This window comes from Acomys minous, assembly GCF_964271855.1.
Source record: "Acomys minous genome assembly, chromosome: 15".
In the NCBI taxonomy this organism is placed as follows: domain Eukaryota; kingdom Metazoa; phylum Chordata; class Mammalia; order Rodentia; family Muridae; genus Acomys; species Acomys minous.
This window is the reverse complement of record NC_140497.1, coordinates 13,335,618-13,353,426: the sequence shown is the minus strand read 5'-3', so window position 1 is coordinate 13,353,426 and position 17,809 is coordinate 13,335,618. Positions and strand designations below refer to the sequence as shown.

The window sequence follows — 17,809 nt, the reverse complement described above, 5'->3', positions numbered from 1 at the left end:
CCAAATACGCTTAAGACTTTAGCAACAAAAAGAAGTGAGAGCACGAGTGACATATCCCTTTAACTAGGAAGAAGTTCTCTCGGTGAAAATTTATTAAAAAAATACATGATTATATATTTATGGGTGCACACATGGGTCCTATACACGGGACAGATCTATGAGAACTAAATTCCATGAGCTTCGCAGGGTTATTCGAACTCGTAAGTGTCCCTAAGCCTCTTCTTGCCTAGTCTCAAAAAAGTCCTTAAATTATTTATTTTATTAAACTATGAAGATGAATCACCCCAACTTTAAAGTGCTTTATCTTTAACAACTAAAGAGTCAATTAACATGTTATTAGTCTGGTAGTTAACAAGATAGCTCAGTAGAAAAGCACTTGCTACTCAAGTCTGGGGACCTGAGCTCCAGCCCGGCACACTGGCAGAAGCCTGGGGCAGCGCATTGCTGTGAGCCCCGCTCTCAGGAGGTGAAGTGTAAGGGTTCCTGGAGCTCGTGGGCCCATAAGCCTAATCAGCAGGCACTACAGTGATAGATCCTGCCAAAAAAGGTTAAGATGACAAGAGAGCGAAGACATCCAACATTGATTTGTGTCCTTACACACACACACACACACACACACACACACACACACACAGGCACACACACAGACACATACAGACAGACATAGACATATACACACACACAGATACACACAGACAGACACAGACACACAGACAGACACAGACACATATACAAACACAGATACACACAGACATATAGAGACATACATAAATACATACAAACATACATAGATACAAACATACACACAAAATACATGCACACATGCACATACACACAGACACACACACATACATATAAACACAGATATACACACACTTGCAAATACATGTGCACATACCTATACAAATAGGTAAAACTCCATGCACAGATACAATATTAAATTTAAAGGAAGTAATTACATTTATAAATCTGAGTCATTATGTAGAAATCTAAAATTATTCTAGAATTCAGTAATTTTGGTTATATAGGACATTTAGCCTATAATTACAGAATCTTAAAGTGCATGCTCTCTCATTTATGAGTAGAAAAATATTAATATGCCACTACTTAGATTTGAGCAAATGTTATTTCTTTGTATATCTTTCAGTTTTAACCAAACTTCCAAGATAGATTAGATCATAGTAAATGTGGATATATGAACTAATTGCCATAAATATGTTACTTCCATTTCTAGATCCTCACATACCTGAAGGCAACTGATGATACAAGGCGATGCACCATTTTCTTAATCTGGTTGCTATGAAAATTAGCAAAATTAAATAAATCACATATTCCCCTAATATATAAATTTAACAAAACAAAAGCCCTTTATAGGTATGATTTTTTTTGGAGACAGGGTTTCTCTGTGTGTAGCCTTGACTGTCCTGGACTCGCTCTGTAGCCCAGGCTGGCCTTGAACTCACAGCAATCTTCCTGCCTCTGCTTCCCAAGTGCTGGGATTAAAGGCGTGTGCCACCACTACCTGGCTATAAGTATAAATTTTAAATAAAAGTCTTCATCAATTGTATACCAAAATGTTATGCGATAGTAACTAAAATGTTTACATTTTTACTTTTTTTTTTTGTTCCTATCTAGAATATATGTGAAGGAAACACCAGGTTTTGGGCATTTAGTAACATATCTTTTGCATGTAAAGCTCCAACTCCAGCTTTAAGGGAACACTGAGCTTGAGACTAATCAAATGAAGCATCGTGTCATGGAGATGGAAGAGCGGCTTAAAAAAAAAAAGGGTTTTCCAATGTCAGCTCTTCCATTAGCAAACTATGATCTTGGGCAAATCACCAGACTCGGAGAGACCTCACTGTCGTAACAACAAAATAATGTATTCTTTAAAAACAGAGAGAGTTAAAGGAGCCTCCCACACTCATTCTGTAAAGCCAGAATTTTCTAATACCCAAAACTAGTTAAAATCACAATAAAACTACAGACAGACATTCCTGATAAACACAGACACAAAATCCTCAGTAAAATACTAGTACACTGAATAAAAACACATATTTAGAAACACATATTTATCCTCCATGATAAAGTTGTCTTGATCTTGGAAATGCAGTGTTGGTTAAACATACATAAGTCAATAAATCATACAGTTAACTTGTATGAGGAAAAAAACCATATGATTGTTTCTAGAAACATAAAAACAGCCTTTGGCAAAAATCCAACATGCTTCATGATAAAAAGCCCTAGAGAAAGGAGGGGGGGGGCATTGCTGCACCTCAACATAATAAAGGCAATATGTGCAAACCCATGGCCACTTTGCCCTAAATGTAGAAAAACCCAAAGCAATCCCATTACAACCACGATGAGCCAGGGCTGCCAATTATCCCTATGATATACTGCTGGAAGCACTAGCCAGAACAATAAGGCAAGAGAAGAAAATGACAGGTCTACAAACAAGAAAAGAAGTCAAATTATCCTTATTTGCAGATGATATATTGTACATAAGCGATTTAAAAAATTCTATAAATAACAGTTTCACCAAAGTGGCATGGTACACAGCTCACAAACAGCTTTTCGATACCCCACAGCAAACATACAGAGAAAGAAAGCATGGACATGATCTGACTTACAACAGCGGTAAAGACAATAAAATATGTTGGGATAAACCTAACCAAGGAGATGAAAGGCCTCTACAATCAAACTTAAAATCTCTGAAAAAAAGTGATTGAGGAAGGTATCAGAAAATGGAAAGACATCCCCTGTTCATGGGTTGGTGGCATGACATTGTAAAACTGACTGTCCTCCCAAAAGCAATGCAAAGAATTCAATTCAGTCTCAATCAAAATCCCCATCTCATTCTTCACAGAAGTAGAAAAAAAATTCCTAAAATTCATGTGGAATCAGAAAAGACCCTGGATTTCCATGTAATATCGGAACACCAACAAATTACAATAGTGGCAGGCTAATTTAATTTCTATAGCAGGAATGGGAGCAGACAGATGATTATCCAAGAGATCAGAGTTCTCAATATAGCTGTAATCAGACACAGTGATTTTAAGAACATATTACTTTGTTATGGAGAATACATATAAATGCTATTGGCTATATGCAAGAGGAAGTATCCCAGGTAAGATTATTCATAAATAAATTAAAAACTAATAAAATCACACTGAGTGCGGAGAGGTCTTTTATCACCAAAACATACTCCTTTTCACTTCCATTTCTCATAGACAACATCTATAAACTGGGAATCAGAAGATACCCAGGAAAAATAGAAAGAACCAATGTTAGAGAATAAATAGAGAATAAATAGAATTCTACAATTCTCTTTAAAGATATGCTGTAATAAAATCACTACTAAGCCAGGAGTGGTGGCACATGCCTTTAATCTCAGCACTCAGGAGGCAGAGGCAGGCAGATTGCTGTGAGTTCAAGGCCAGCCTGGTCTACAAAGTGAGTCCAGGTCTGTCAAGGCTACACAGAGAAACCCTGTCTCAAAAAAATCAAAATAAAATAAAATAACTACTAAGGAACAATAATTATCAAATTTTAAACTAGAAAAACAATTATTTGTGAGTAAACAAAATGTTTTTTCAAACATGGTACTTGTCTGCAAATTCAATTGGTTATTTTGAGTAATTTTCTACACTTTTCTTTTTATCATTTTTGCCTCAGTACAAGCTCTGTTTTCCGAAAGACAAAAGATCCACCAATGGCTGTTTCTCTCCCTTCAAACACCAAAGTCACTTACTGGTATGGCTTGCGAATATCAACATCTTTATCATCATCATCATCCAACCTGGACATCTGATTTAACTTGCTTTAGCACCAACAAATGCAAAGACATATTATTAGATTATTAGATATTGCTATATTTAATAGTAATATGACAAAATAATTGAACTAGAACCCCTTTGAATATAAGAAATACAACTGTGTAGAAGTTGTAAATATTCTAAAATATTTAGAATCATTGTTCAGAAAACTTTCTTCCATGGACAATTCCAAGTCTTAATTTTACAAATGTCTCTCTTCTCTCATAATCTGTGTCTCACTTTGTCTCTGTCCATATGTGTGTGTATATGTGTGTGTGTGCGCATGTGTGTGTACAATCTTTGATGACACCATCATTGCAACATGAAATATATCCATCTTTTAACAAAGTAATCTAAGACTACTGATCTCACTGTATTCAAGTCAGTACTAAAGATTAAACATAATTATGTAAGAATTAAGTGGGTTCAAGGACTTTTGGGGTGTTGAAATACACACTATTGCCCTAAGTTTATGTTATTAAACATCTAAAACTTATATGCCAATTAGTTGTCTGAGACCTTGCATACTGTAAAGAGAACTTGTAACCTCATAAAGCAACTCAATGAATCAAGACTGAAGTGCAATTTTTAAAATTATTACATCCAAACCAATCTCTAGCACCATTTTTGAGGCTACATTTATTTCAAAATTCAACTTGCAAGTGTAAGTAGTCAAGGATGTCGCCCTTTCTAACTTTATGACTTGCAAGTCCTTTTACCACCCTGGACTTTTTATAAATCATGGAAAGTTTTTCTTGCTGTTGGATAGTATTAAAATAACTAAATGCCTGAGAGAAGGACTCCACGGTGATCATGGCTATGGGGTTGAGACATCAGTATTATACAGAGGCCAAGCTCTGGAGAGTGAGAGATGGGTTTTAGGTCTAAAATTTGATTCTTTTCTTCTTGCTTACTGTTACCTCCCTTCTTGCTCCATGTAGGATTTTTTTCCTCTCTTGCTCATTCTAAGCAAAATGTTCCTCTAAGCATTTCCTCTTATTTTCAACTAAGACAGAAAGGAACCTACAGATGCTATGACAAGAAGGCTTTTAAAAATAATATCACAATCTATATCGTCACTGGTACTCCACAGAACTCCCCAAATCTTAGTATCTTTCTTTCCTGTGCATCCAAACATACTGAGATGTTTACATCTCTCTGTATGTATATATGTGTATGTATACATAAATATATATTTTTAGACCTCACCGTTGATTGATGTTATCTTCCCGGATTTCCGATGATAAATCAGATAAGGTAGTGCTAAAGTAGTTTTAAAAAAACATGTAGTCAGGTACAACATGATTTCCCAGACATTTTAATTCAAATTAGCTATATATGATGACTGTTTGACATTCATAAACTTTTTAACTTTTAATAATTTAATAGAAAAGGTCAAAATTTAATATACCAAAAATGACAAAGCTCTAAGAGCTGTTCATTCATACTGAAAGTAACCCCAATGTAAAATAGTATTTCATAGTTTTGAACTTAGTTTAAGGTTCAATTTTTATATCCATTTTTATAAAACTTATATGACTATGGCATTTCCACACAGAGCTATAGAATGTATTCAGCAGATACCTCCAGTCTCCGTTCACCCATCGCCCAGGGGCCTTCTTGGTCCCTGGTAACCACTACCCTGCTTTCAAATCAACTCTTGTTTTTCCTCATATATAAGCAAAATTATGTGACACTTGTCTTTCAGTATCTACCTCACTTTACTTAACAACGGTATCATCCAGTTCCACTCATTTACTTCAGATGAAAGAGCTTTATTCTTTTGGGCTTAACAATATTCCACTCCATCCATATATCACATTTTCTTGGTAAACACCTAGGCTCAATGTATCTCTTAACTATTGAGGATAGTACAGTGATACATATGCAAATATCTTCATTATATATAGACTTTATTTTCTCTGAGTCTATGCCAAGGCATGGGACATTTCTTCAGATTGTTTGCCATTTTTATTGAACCACCTCTGCATGCCTGGAATGAAGCCTACTTGGTCATGGTGAATGATATTTTTGATGTGTTCTTGGATTTGGGTTGTGAGTATTCTATTGAGTATTTTTGTGTCAATGTTCATAAGAGAAATTGGTCTGAAATTCTCTTTCTTTGTAGAGTCTTTTTGTGGTTTAGGTATCAAGGTAACTGGCGTCATAGAATGAGTTTGGTTGTTCCTTCTGTTTCTATTTTATGGAATAGTTTAAAGAGACTTGATATCAGCTCTTTTTTGAAGGTCTAGTAGAATTCTGTGCTAAATCCATCAGGTCCTGGGCTTTTTTTTTGGTTGGGAGACTTTTACTGACTACCTCAATTAGAAGTTATAGAATTACTTAATTTGTTTACCTGATCTTGATTCAATTTTTGTAGTTGTTATCTATCAAGAAAACTGTCTACTTCATTTAGGTTTTCAAATTTTGTGGCATATAGGCTTTTGAAGTATGACCTAATGATTCTTTGGATTACCTCAATGTATGTTGTTATGTCTCCCTTTTCATTTCTCATTTTGTTGATTTGATTACTCTCCCTTTGCCTTTTAGTTAGTTTGGCTAAGTGTTTGTCTATCTTGTTGATTTTCTCAAAGAACCAGCTCTTGGTTTTGTTCATTCTTTGAATTGTTCTCTTTGTTTCTAATTTATTGATTTCAGACCTGAGTTTAATGATTTCCAACAGTCTACTCCTCTTTTGTAAGTCTGCTTCTTTTTGTCCTAGAGCTTTCAGGTGTGTTGTTAAGTTGCTAGTATGGAATCTCTCCAATTTCTTTATAAAGACACTTAATGCTATGAACTTTCCTCTTAAGCACTGCTTTCATTGTGTTCCTTAAGTTTGGTTATGTTGGGCCTTAGGATTCATTGAATTCTGGGAAGTTTTTAATTTCTTTTTTTAAAATTTCGTTTCTTATCCATATATCATTGAGTAGGGAGTTGTTCAGTTTCCATGAGTTTGTAGGCTTTCTATTGTTATTGAGTTCCAGCTTTAATCCATGGTGGTCTGATAAGATGCAAGGGATTATTTCAATCTTTTTGTTTCTGTTGATGTTTGCTTGGTGACCAAGTATATAGTCAGTTTTGGAGAAGGTTCTGTGAGGTGCTGAGAAGAAGGTGAATTCTTTCATGTTTGGGTGAAAAGTTCTGTATGTATCAGTTAGGTCCACTTGATTCATGATGTCTATTAGTTTTGTTGTTTCTCCATTTAGTTTCCACTACAGTGATCTATTGGAGAGAGTAGGGTGTTGAAGTCTCCCACTATTAAAGTGTGGGGTTCAATGTGTGGTTTAAGTTTTAGTGATGTTTCTTTTATGAATGTGGGTGTTCCTGTATTTGGGGCATAGATGTTCAGAATTGAGACATCATCTTGATGTATTTTTCCTTTGATGAGTATAAAGTGTTTAATTAGCTTTGGTTGAAAGTCTATCTTATTAGATACTAGACTGGCTACTCCAGCTTGTTTCTTGGATCCATTTGCTTGTAATATCCTTTTCCAGCCTTTTACTCTAATGTTTATCTTTATTGCTGAGGTGTGTTCTTGTAGGCAGCAGATTGATGGGTCCTGTTTTCAAATCCATTCTGTTAGCCTGTGTCTCTTCATTGGGGAGTTGAGGCCATTGATGTCGAGTGATATTAATGACCAATGGTTATTGGTTCCTATAACTTTGATGTTGGTAGTGGGAGAGAGAGAGAGAGAGAGAGAGAGAGAGAGAGAGAGAGACAGAGACAGAGACAGAGACAGAGACACAGAGAGAGAAAGAGAGAGAGAGCGCGCACATGTGTGCGCGTGTGTGTGTGTGTGCTTCCATTTTTTGTTTTTGTGGATGTGGGGATATTTATTTCCTTTGTTTTCCTGTGTAAAATTACCCTTCTTGGGTTGGAGTTTTCCTTCTAGTATCTTCTGTAGAGATGGATTTGTGGTTAGGTACTCTTTGAACTTGGTTTTGTCACAGAGTCTCGTTTTCCCCATCTATGGTGATAGAAAGTTTTGCTGGCTATAGTAGTCTAGGTTGGCATCTGTGGTCTCTTAGTGTCTACATGACATACATCCAGGCCCTTCTGGCTTTTTTTTTTTCTCCATCGAGAAGTCAGGTGTAATTCTAATAGGTTTGCCGCTATATGTGACTTGGCCTTTTTCTCTTGCAACTTTTAACATTCTTTCTTTGTTCTGTACATTTAGTGTTTTGATTATTATGTGGTGGGAGGATTTTCTTTTCTGCTCTAATTTATTTGGAGTTCTGTAGGCTTCTTGTATACTTTTGGGCATTTCTTTTCTTTAGGTTAGGTAAGTTTTCTTCCATGATTCTGCTGAAAATATTTTCTGGGCCATGCAGTTGGGAGTCTTCTTTTTCTTCTATCCTTGATTCTTAGGTTTGGTCTTTTCATAATGTCACAGATTTCTTGGATAGTCTATATCAGGAGCTTTTTAGATTTAACATTTTTCTTTGAATGCTATATCTATTTCTTCAGTCATGTCTTCTATCTCTGATATTATTTCTTCTATATCTTGAATTCTGTTGGTAATGTTTGTGTCTGTAGAGTCTGTCCTCTTCTCTAGGGTTTCCATATCCATGATTATCTCAGATTATGTTTTCTTCATAGCTTCTATCTCCATTTTTAAGTCCTTTTATTCATTTTCTTCTCTTGTTTGATTGTAGTTTCTTTAAGTTATTTGCTCAATTCTTTCACCTCTTTCTTTGTGTATCCCTGTTCTAGTTTGAGGGATTTCTTTTCCTTCTTTAAGGCCTCTATCATTTTCGTAACTTCAGATTTGAAATCCTTCTCTTGTGTATCAGCTGTGATAGTTATCTCCAGAGCTTGTTGTTGTGGTGGGGCTGCTGGTTTCTGGTGATATCAAATGGTCCTGGGGATTGTTGCTTGTGTTCTTATGCTGACCTCTTCCCATTGTAATGCCTCTGGTTAGAGTGTGTGCCCAGTGTCTGCTTAGGTCTTGGAATTTTCTGTGGATTTTCTGGGTGACCTGAGGTCAGATCCAGTAGTGTTTCCGACTGTGGTGCCTCCTAGGTGCTAGAACTCACCAATGCTGGTGTTTTGCAATCCCCAGAGAGTTCAAGAGCTGCCCACAAGCCAGGCATGTAGCACAGCCTTCTAAGGCTATGCACCCATTTCTGTGAAGACCAAGGGCTTTGTGGTTTTTCTGTGTGGCTAGAGGCCGGACCTAACTGTGCTCCACACAATTTGGACCCCTCTCATCTGTGGGTCACCTGTGCCAGTGTTTTGTGGTTCTCAGATTGGTTCTTATGTTGATGAATAGTAGCTGCTGTCCTGCTGAACAAACAAGGTGTGTTTTAGGTGCCACCATCTTGGATCTCTTCTGTTTGCCATTTTTAAACTGATTGGTTTTTGCTATTTCTTGAGTCTTTAATGTATTCTCAGTATTGATATCTGCCGTGAATGGTTGAGAAACATTTTCTACTGTTCTGCACACTGTCTCTTCACTGTATTATTTCCATTACTCTTGATAAACTTTTTAAAAATTTAAATTATATTTGTGTGTATGTGCTTGTGCATGCATGCACATGCCACAGCCCAAGTGGAGATCAGAAAACAACTTGCATAAAGCAGTTATTTTATTTAGCCATAGGGGCATCAAGTTTGGCAACAGTGCCTTTACCTGCTGGCAATCTTGCCCATTCATCTTTGTTTACTGGGTTTTTTATAGGGTCTTATACAGATAAACATCACCTGTACCAATATCTTAGTTTTCCCCTGGTAGTTTTTGAGTTTCTGGCCTTAAATTAAAGTCTTTGCTACATTTTGTGCAGGGTGGGAGATAAGGATCTAGCCTTAATTATTCTGCATGTGGATTTCCAATGTTCCCAGCACTATTTGTTGGAAAGGATCTCCTCTTTCCAAAGTTTGGTTTCTGGCACCTCTGTTGAGAATCAGCTAGTTGTAGGCATGTGAATTTGCTACTGGGTTTTTATTCTGTTACATTTGTCTGTGCGTTACTTTATGCCAACACCATGTGGCTTTACTGTGGGCATGTGCTATGGCTTTGCCATGTCTTGGACTCGGGTGCTATACAACGCCTCTAGCTTTGCTCTTTGTGCCTAGTACTGCTTTATCTCTTTAGAATCTTTTGCGCTTTCAAACTTATTTCAGGCTCACCTTTCTAATTCTGCAAAGAATGCCATTAGCATTTTATAAAGGTTACACTGATCAAGAACCTATTTTAGTGCTTAGGAACCCACCTGTCTTTGAATACCTTCTTTTACGATTCTCAGATGCATCCACCATTGTTGGATCTTTCACGAATTGTGATTGCTCCCCTGTATCCCTCAGATGTGGCAGTATCTACAAACCTGAGGCAGAAGGCCCTTTCAAGCTGTGGACTGTGGCAACAGCCTCACGTGGGAGGAGCTCAGGAGGGCGAAAGACACAGCTATGGTTTATGATCTCCTCTTTTTATTGTTTGAGAGCACCTGCCCACTGCTACCTCCTTTTTACTTCTAAATGGATATTTCCTTACTCTTGGCCTACACCACTATTCTGTCACACACAGACTTTCTAATGTTCTCAGGATTTTTGGCTGCTAAAACTAAGAGTGAAGGCAAAGAATAAAAAGGTTTATTCTTTGGTACAGTCCCCACAAAGAATGTTGCCTACAGAAGCTCACCATGATAGAACAGGAGACTACAAAAAGAGCTGTGTCCCCTTGCATGGTCCTGACAGTAAATGCCCCAGTCTTAAACTCTGTATGTGATGCAGGAAAGAATCCGCAGAAAGGAAAGTGGCAGAGAAAGTGGTATTAATTTATTTATAACTTACAGCATATTGGTGGACACAGTTGAGTCTACTATTTTCAATGTACTTGAGACTAGGCTGAAGGATTAAGAAAAAAAGATCGTAAGACACTGTGTGATTCAAATGAGTTCAAGTTAGTTACAACCTAGTGATTATAATTGTCATTCAATCTGTAAAGTATTTGAACCTTAAGATTTTTCACCTCTAGGGATGTGCTGTAGTCCAATGGGTAACACACCTGCCCAGTATGTGCAAAGGCTCTAGCAATAAAACAAAACTTCACATGTAAATCAACTGTCTGCAGCCTAATAAGTCATCGTCCCTACAAATGATGTTTCATAGCATAACAACCACTGTGGCCTTGTTTAAGCAGATACGTGGCTGGATGCTGTGGCATGCCACTCTAACTCCAGTTTTTTAGAACCTGAGGCAAGACAATCACAAGTTCACATTTAGCCTGGGCTACACAGTAAGACCTTGCCTCAAACAAACAAACAAACAAACACCCAAACAAACAGCAAAGAAAAGTTTTTAAAAAAGAATGTAAAGGTCTTGCTACTGAACCTGGGCCAATATGTAAGTATTATGGTGGAATTTATTTCAAATCCAATTTGGTGCATCGTAGCGAATCCAGCTTATCACAGCTAAATCTTGCTCCCTAAGTACCTCCTTTACCTTTCCATGTCCACTAGTTGTTTTTACTACACCAGAAAGGGTCTCATAGGCCTGAGTCAAAGCCCTTCAATATATGATGTTTTTGGTTTGGGGTTACCCACTTCATCAAGTAGCTGAGGTCTGGAGAGTAAGGAACACCTTAGGGGTTCATTGTTTATGGTTTTTTTCCACCATGTGTCCCCCTGCTATTTCATTGCTCCAAACAGGAGCCTCTTCTTTGTTTATGCAATGTAATAAAATCTAAATTGGAGATACTCCTTATCATTTTAGCTGGTGGTTAATCAGAGTGTTAAACACACCAGGAGGTGGGGAAAGCATTGCTCTGTGAGATGTATGAGGTGTACCCATCCAAGTTGTCCAAAATGATAGAAAGGTTCATGCCAGTGGGACCACTCCTGTGATTCTCTGAATCTTAGTCTCTGTTTCTGTGGATATGTATAGGGTGTATCAGTTTTATGTGTGTGAAACTACAAATAGCACATTTTTACATCCATATATTTTACATTATCCATTACTGATGCATTTTGTTAACAAATTAGTATAAATCTCACAGTTTGCTGGAATCATGTAGTGAAGTAGTCTGGGAAAGGCTAGAAGACTTAAAAAATACATAGAGTCAGATATGATATGGCTTCCAAGGCTTAACTTTCTGGCTCAATTTCCCTTGAATTATTCTACAAACTGGCTAACATTATTCCACATAGAAGTTTTTTTTTAAAGGTACTCATATTTATGTATATGAGTACACTGTCTTCATGCACACCAGAAGAGGGCACCACATCATATTACAGATGGCTGTGAGCTACCATGTGGTTGCTGAGACTTCAACTCAGGACCTCCAGAAGAACAGTCAGTACTCTTGACCACTGAGCCATCTCTCCAACCGGAAGCTTTTTATTTAAAAACTTTTATATATTTTTCCTAAAAACAAAATTATGGCAAGGCTCTGTTGCTGAACACAACACATACACAACTCACTGAACATGGAAAAGTCAAGCTGGTGGCTACACAGACCCTCCAACCCTATGTACTAATGCTAGCATCTTTGGTACAGGGAGGTACCTGTACTCTTCACTCTACCAAAGGAGAAATGTAAACACTAACCCAATGGCAAGCACTTTGATTTACAATGGTGTCCTACCTGTAAGATATGTTAGGGCAATGATGGCACACATCTTGTATGAGTAAACAACCAATATCTGATTTGACTTAAGGCCCACTCCATCAGATGGAGCCCATACCCAAAAGTGCTTGGATGACCAAGAACAAAATAGCTCAGGGACCAAGGGGAAAACCAGATACAACATCACCAAGGATTCTTTGGAGAGTGAACTTCTGAATCTAAATTTTACCATGTTTGTATGCTAGTATGATGTATATATGTATAAATATGTATATAGTTTATATTTCACAATACACTGAAGAGTCTACTCTAGGATACTGAATTCAACTCATACTGGGTAGTTTTAAAGGATCAAAAGCAGCATAGTGTCTCCTAGTGTTGGAGGCTATGCAGGAGGAACTGTAAAACCCTATTAGAACTCATGGCCTGCCAGTTAGGACAACCCACAGAGGGTGGGCCTCAAGAGGCAGAGCCCCAAGGACTACGTGACCTGAGGACTTCATGCTGTCATGGAGCCTCACTCTGCTTGTTGCTTTCGCTGTCACTACGTCCCTCATAGCATATGGGTTTTATAAAAACTCTAAGGGGGTTTCCAGCCTCTCACTGGGCAGAATCATTGGCACAAATAATAGTGGTTGATTTTTTTTCAAGCATTGTTGCTGGAGAAAGATTAACGCTTCAATCACCATCCCCAAAAAGAACTTGGAGACGTAGATTATTAGCAATGACCACCACCCTTAGGAAAAATTTGGAGAAGTAGATTGTTATTAAATTACGTTAATATGTTTTTGTTAGTGGCTCTGATATAGAAAATCTTAGGGATAGATTTGAAGTTTAGAAAGGCACACTCTTTGCTGGTTTTTTTTCTGAGGTGGAGTCAAGACAGGGTTTCTCTGTGTAGCCTTCACTGTCCTGGACTCACTTTGTAGCTCAGGCTTGCCTCAAACTCACAGAGATCCATCTGCCTCTGGCCTTGAACTTACAGCGTTCTGCCTGCCTCTGCCTCCCAAGTGCTGGAATTAAAGGCGTGCACCACCACGCCTTGCTGACAGGCACACTCTTAATAGTTGAGCTAGTGATTTCTTTGAGGTCGAGGAACAAGAACAATGGCAACCAGCTGGCACTGCCTAGCATGGCTCTCTTGCTAAAGCTGGGCTGGTGATCAAAGCAATTATTAATTTCTTGTACACATTTTTTGCCCTCAGTTTCCTGATATGACTTAATAAGGAATTGTTAATGTGCACCTTGAGGATTTAAAGTAGAAATTACTGATTGTTTCTTTATATGAAAGTTTAGATTTGTGATTCTTTTAAGATTTTTAAAAGATTACTTTTTAAGATAAATAATAAAATAATTGATTCATTTTTTGTAACCACAAATTGCAGCCCGCCAGTAAGAGACACTGGCTGATAAAATTACCTTGCTTGCTTACACTGTTAATCTACAACAATTTGCTTAGTGACAAATATATGTGGATTTTTGGGAATAATTTGTTTTTTGGTCATAATATGTAAAGCACTTGATCATATGAACATATTGGTAACAATGTTTTTTAAAAAATCATTCATTAGAAGAAAAATAGAGTAATCACCTTGTAATTTTTATACTGCTTGAAGGATTTTTTCTGGGATACATAAGCCATGGAAGAAAAAGTTGTTGTAACTTCACTCTATCTATCAAATACATATGTATATATGTAAAGTTGTTGGAACTTTGTTCTACTCACCAAATGTTTGTATGTATGTATGTATGTAGTATGTATGTATGTAGTATGTATGTATGTATGTATGTATGTATGTATGTATGTATGTATGTATGTGTGAAGTTGTTGGAGTTTGCTCATTGGAGCCTGCTTCATTCACCAAGTGTGTGAGTGGGTACCTGCTTTACATCATTGCCAACCCCACATCCCCTTCTGGATTGCTGAACACACTGTTAAGAGCTGGCCTTCAGCATTCTAGAAATGTCAAAAACCTACACCCGTGGAGGTATCATCAACATGACTGCCTAAGCATGACCTGACAAGGTTGACACCAACAGACATGCTAACATGGAGGGGGGAAAACCAATGAGAACCCAACCCTAGCCAAAGAATTACAGGCAACTAAGGAATGCTTGAAAGTGGGAGAAATAGTCTTCCTCAGGAAAAGCCACACCTATTGGTTATCCACTACCAAGGGTCAGCCCTGAAAACATACGTGCAGGTAGTATACAGATTGAGCAGGTTGATTGATGTTATTTATAAACATATAGATAACTTTTTAAAAAAGATTTATTTATTTATCATATATACACAGTACTTTGCCTGTATGTACACCAGAAGAAGGTAGCAAATCTCATGGGAATTGAACTCAGGACCTTTGGAAGAGCAGCCAGTGCTCTTAACCTCTAAGCCATCTCTCCAGCCCCCAGAATATATAGATAACTTATTCCTCCTTTTGTCACCTTTACTCAAAAGGCAAAGTAAATTGTGAAAAGTTTACATGAGAAGTCAGAGTGAAAAGGAGACTTGTTATTCTATAAATGTTCCTGAAAGAAAAATCTCATCTCTCTCAGGGGTGGTGTTTGTGTACAAAGTTTTGTGTGTAGGTAAATACACATGTACACATAAACATATATGATTAATTTCCTTATATCCTACATTGTATTGGTGCTGACCTAGCTAATGATAGCCTTTTCGACTCAGGTAGAGCATGACTAATGTGTTAAAAGGCACTGCATGATTTCTTAGATTTCTTTAGTGAAAACTAGTTAAAATCTTTAATTTGTAAGTAAATAGAGCTCTAGAAAATGCTGTTATCTGAACTTAAATATACCATTTTTTCTGGAAATTATATATACATGTGTGTGTGTGTGTGTGCATGTGTGAAAACTTACACCCATGGAGTCTCATCTACATGGTTGCCTAAGCATGACCTTACAACTACACACACACACACACACACATACACACACACACACATTTTTGTTATAACAAATTTCTTAGTCCTAAATATAGTATGAGCCATGTAAATATGTGATAATATATTTTGTTTTTGTAATTCTAGAGATGAGACACAGGCCTTGCATGCACTGAGCAAGTTCTGAGGCAAAGTTTCCATCTAAGGTAGCTACATTTTCAGAGCCCTGGAACCACAGATGGGAGAGCTCTGGAGCTGAGGGAAAGATTCTGGATCTTTAACCTGATTCTAAGATGCTTTGGTAGCCTCTGCTCCCAGCCCACTGCTGCCTGCTCCTGGCTGTAAAGAGGATTTCTTTGAATTGTGAATATTAGAACATTTTACATAGGGGTTAAAGGTGACAAACAACAAAAGTAACAAGACTATAACTTGTTCTCTTTTTCTACATGATTCAAAAGACAAAGAATATTCATGAGAAGACTTTAGAAACAGTTAAAAGGGAAAAGTGACAAGGAATGACATGGATATCAGTTGCTGTGTGTACATGTGTATGTGAGCACACACGTACACACTCACACACACACACACACACACATATATATATATATACACTTTTACATATACATATATATCATTTACTCATTTATAACTTACTTTTCTTTCATTAATTCACTCAAGGAATTGAGTTCATAGGTGGATGTGCTAAGGGATAAAAACAGACATAGTAAGACAAGATGTAACTATTTGGAATGTCATATGACATTTTCCATAGAAATGATGCTTTTCAGGATTATTATGAGTAATGCTACAAAAGTAACTCAAGATTGAAATACAGTTTCATTTTTACTGTTAAACCTGACACAATAGCTGGGTGGTGGTGGCACACGCCTTTAACCCCAGCACTTGGGAGGCAGAGGCAGGAGGATCTCTATGAGTTTGTAGGCATAGAGTTCTAGGACAGCCAAGGCTGCACAGAGAAAGCCTGTCTCAAAAAAAGAAAAAAAAAAACCAAACCTAACCACACCAAACCTAACTAAGCCCACAAAAATCCTGACATAATACTAGCTGCTATTAGCCTTTCGGTGCAACTTCTTTGAAACTCCAATTCATTTTGTAGACACTCAGATCTTCAATCTCACTGAATGTCCTACTTCGCAAGTCCCTCTATTATCTCCGTGTTTTCACTCACCTTTGCTGAATTATCTGACCATGAGCTGTGACCAGGTACTGAGCCCTAAGGCAGTGTTTCCATCCCACACAATGGTGCTCTGAGGTCTGGTGCACTCGTCCAGACAGCAAGGGACATTAAGCGTTTACTAGCTCCATTTCTTCACACTGAGAGCTCCAGGGCTCCCTGTCCACTGCTAATCTCTTCTCGTTAATAAAGAGGGGAAATTCCCTTTTTCTTGCTCCACGTAAAACACCAATCCCTCATTTTTTATGTTTCATGAATATATGTGTTTGCTGCATGTGTATTTTCTTTATTAACATAACATACACATTTTCTTGGTGATCCCATCATAGGTAAATAATATGAGAGTTGAGATTAAGTTATATATAACGAGAAACTATTTAAATTCATAGACCCTTTTAAATCCACGTGCAGGCATACATGCAGGTGGAACACTGTGTACATAACAAACAACAGGCTGTTCTCTACAAATGCACCAGGATGAAGGTTTAGAAACACTTCAGAGACACTGTTTTGCCATGGATGCTTCTCAGACTGCAGCGCCCGGATTCCATCCTCTTCATCACCAGCTTTAGGGCTCAGGTTTGAATGTGCACCAGTATACTGCGGGAGTGTGAATGTGTGCATACATTTCTATATGGCTGTCTTTGTATTTTATAACTCATGCTATTGGTGATTCCATCAAATATTGAATATCAAAGTATATGAATGTAGGCTAAAGGAATATGAAAATACATGCTCATACCTGAATTACAGAAGTCTTTTACATTACCTTTTTACATATAACTCTAAAACTACATTTTATATACTAACAAATGTTGCATAACTTAATAACCAATATTGAAATATTCATGTAGGTGTCATAAATTTGAACATGGGATTTGTTTTTACTAAACATGAAGCTTTATATGACAGCACTAAACACCTCAAATCTCTAAACTGTTACTTTAATCTTTCTTCGTTGTACTTATCTCAGATTTCACCTGCATATTATATGGAAACCTCCTTCTTGTCTCAATTTATTATTCTCAAGAGCTGTTTATTACATCATTACTTCCATCAATCATGCTGTCTTTCCGGTATGATGGGGGAGGTCGGGAACGAGCACTGTGGTGGCAAGCTCTGCGGGGGGGGGGGGGGGGGGGAGACTGCTCTCTATCTCCTGTGACTCTCCTGCTGAAAGTCCTACTTTTAAGTCTCTCTCTGTCTCTGTCTGTCTGTCTGTCTGTCTCTCCTCTCTCATTGGCCACTATTTAAAGTGACAGATTAGCTGGATCCTCTCTTCCTCAGACTGGTTTAAAGTAAATGCTGTTAACTACAAGTCCTACAATGAGACTAG

The 17,809-nt window shown here is 37.5% G+C and overlaps 1 protein-coding gene across 9 annotated transcripts in view; it reads right to left on the bottom strand.

Moving 5' to 3' along the window:
• LOC311584715 (phosphatidylinositol 3,4,5-trisphosphate 3-phosphatase TPTE2-like) overlaps nt 1-17,809 on the bottom strand; it is an 83,667-nt gene that overhangs the window by 42,194 nt on the left and 23,664 nt on the right. For all 9 annotated transcript variants that reach the window (XM_084759297.1, XM_084759295.1, XM_084759300.1 and 6 more), the window contains exons 8-12: nt 15,933-15,980; nt 10,605-10,658; nt 5,025-5,078; nt 3,752-3,820; nt 1,247-1,297 (exon numbers count right to left, since the gene is read on the bottom strand). In XM_084759297.1, the coding sequence (XP_084615423.1) occupies nt 1,247-1,297; nt 3,752-3,820; nt 5,025-5,078; nt 10,605-10,658; nt 15,933-15,980 (276 nt within the window). The remainder of the gene's footprint in view (nt 1-1,246; nt 1,298-3,751; nt 3,821-5,024; nt 5,079-10,604; nt 10,659-15,932; nt 15,981-17,809) is intronic.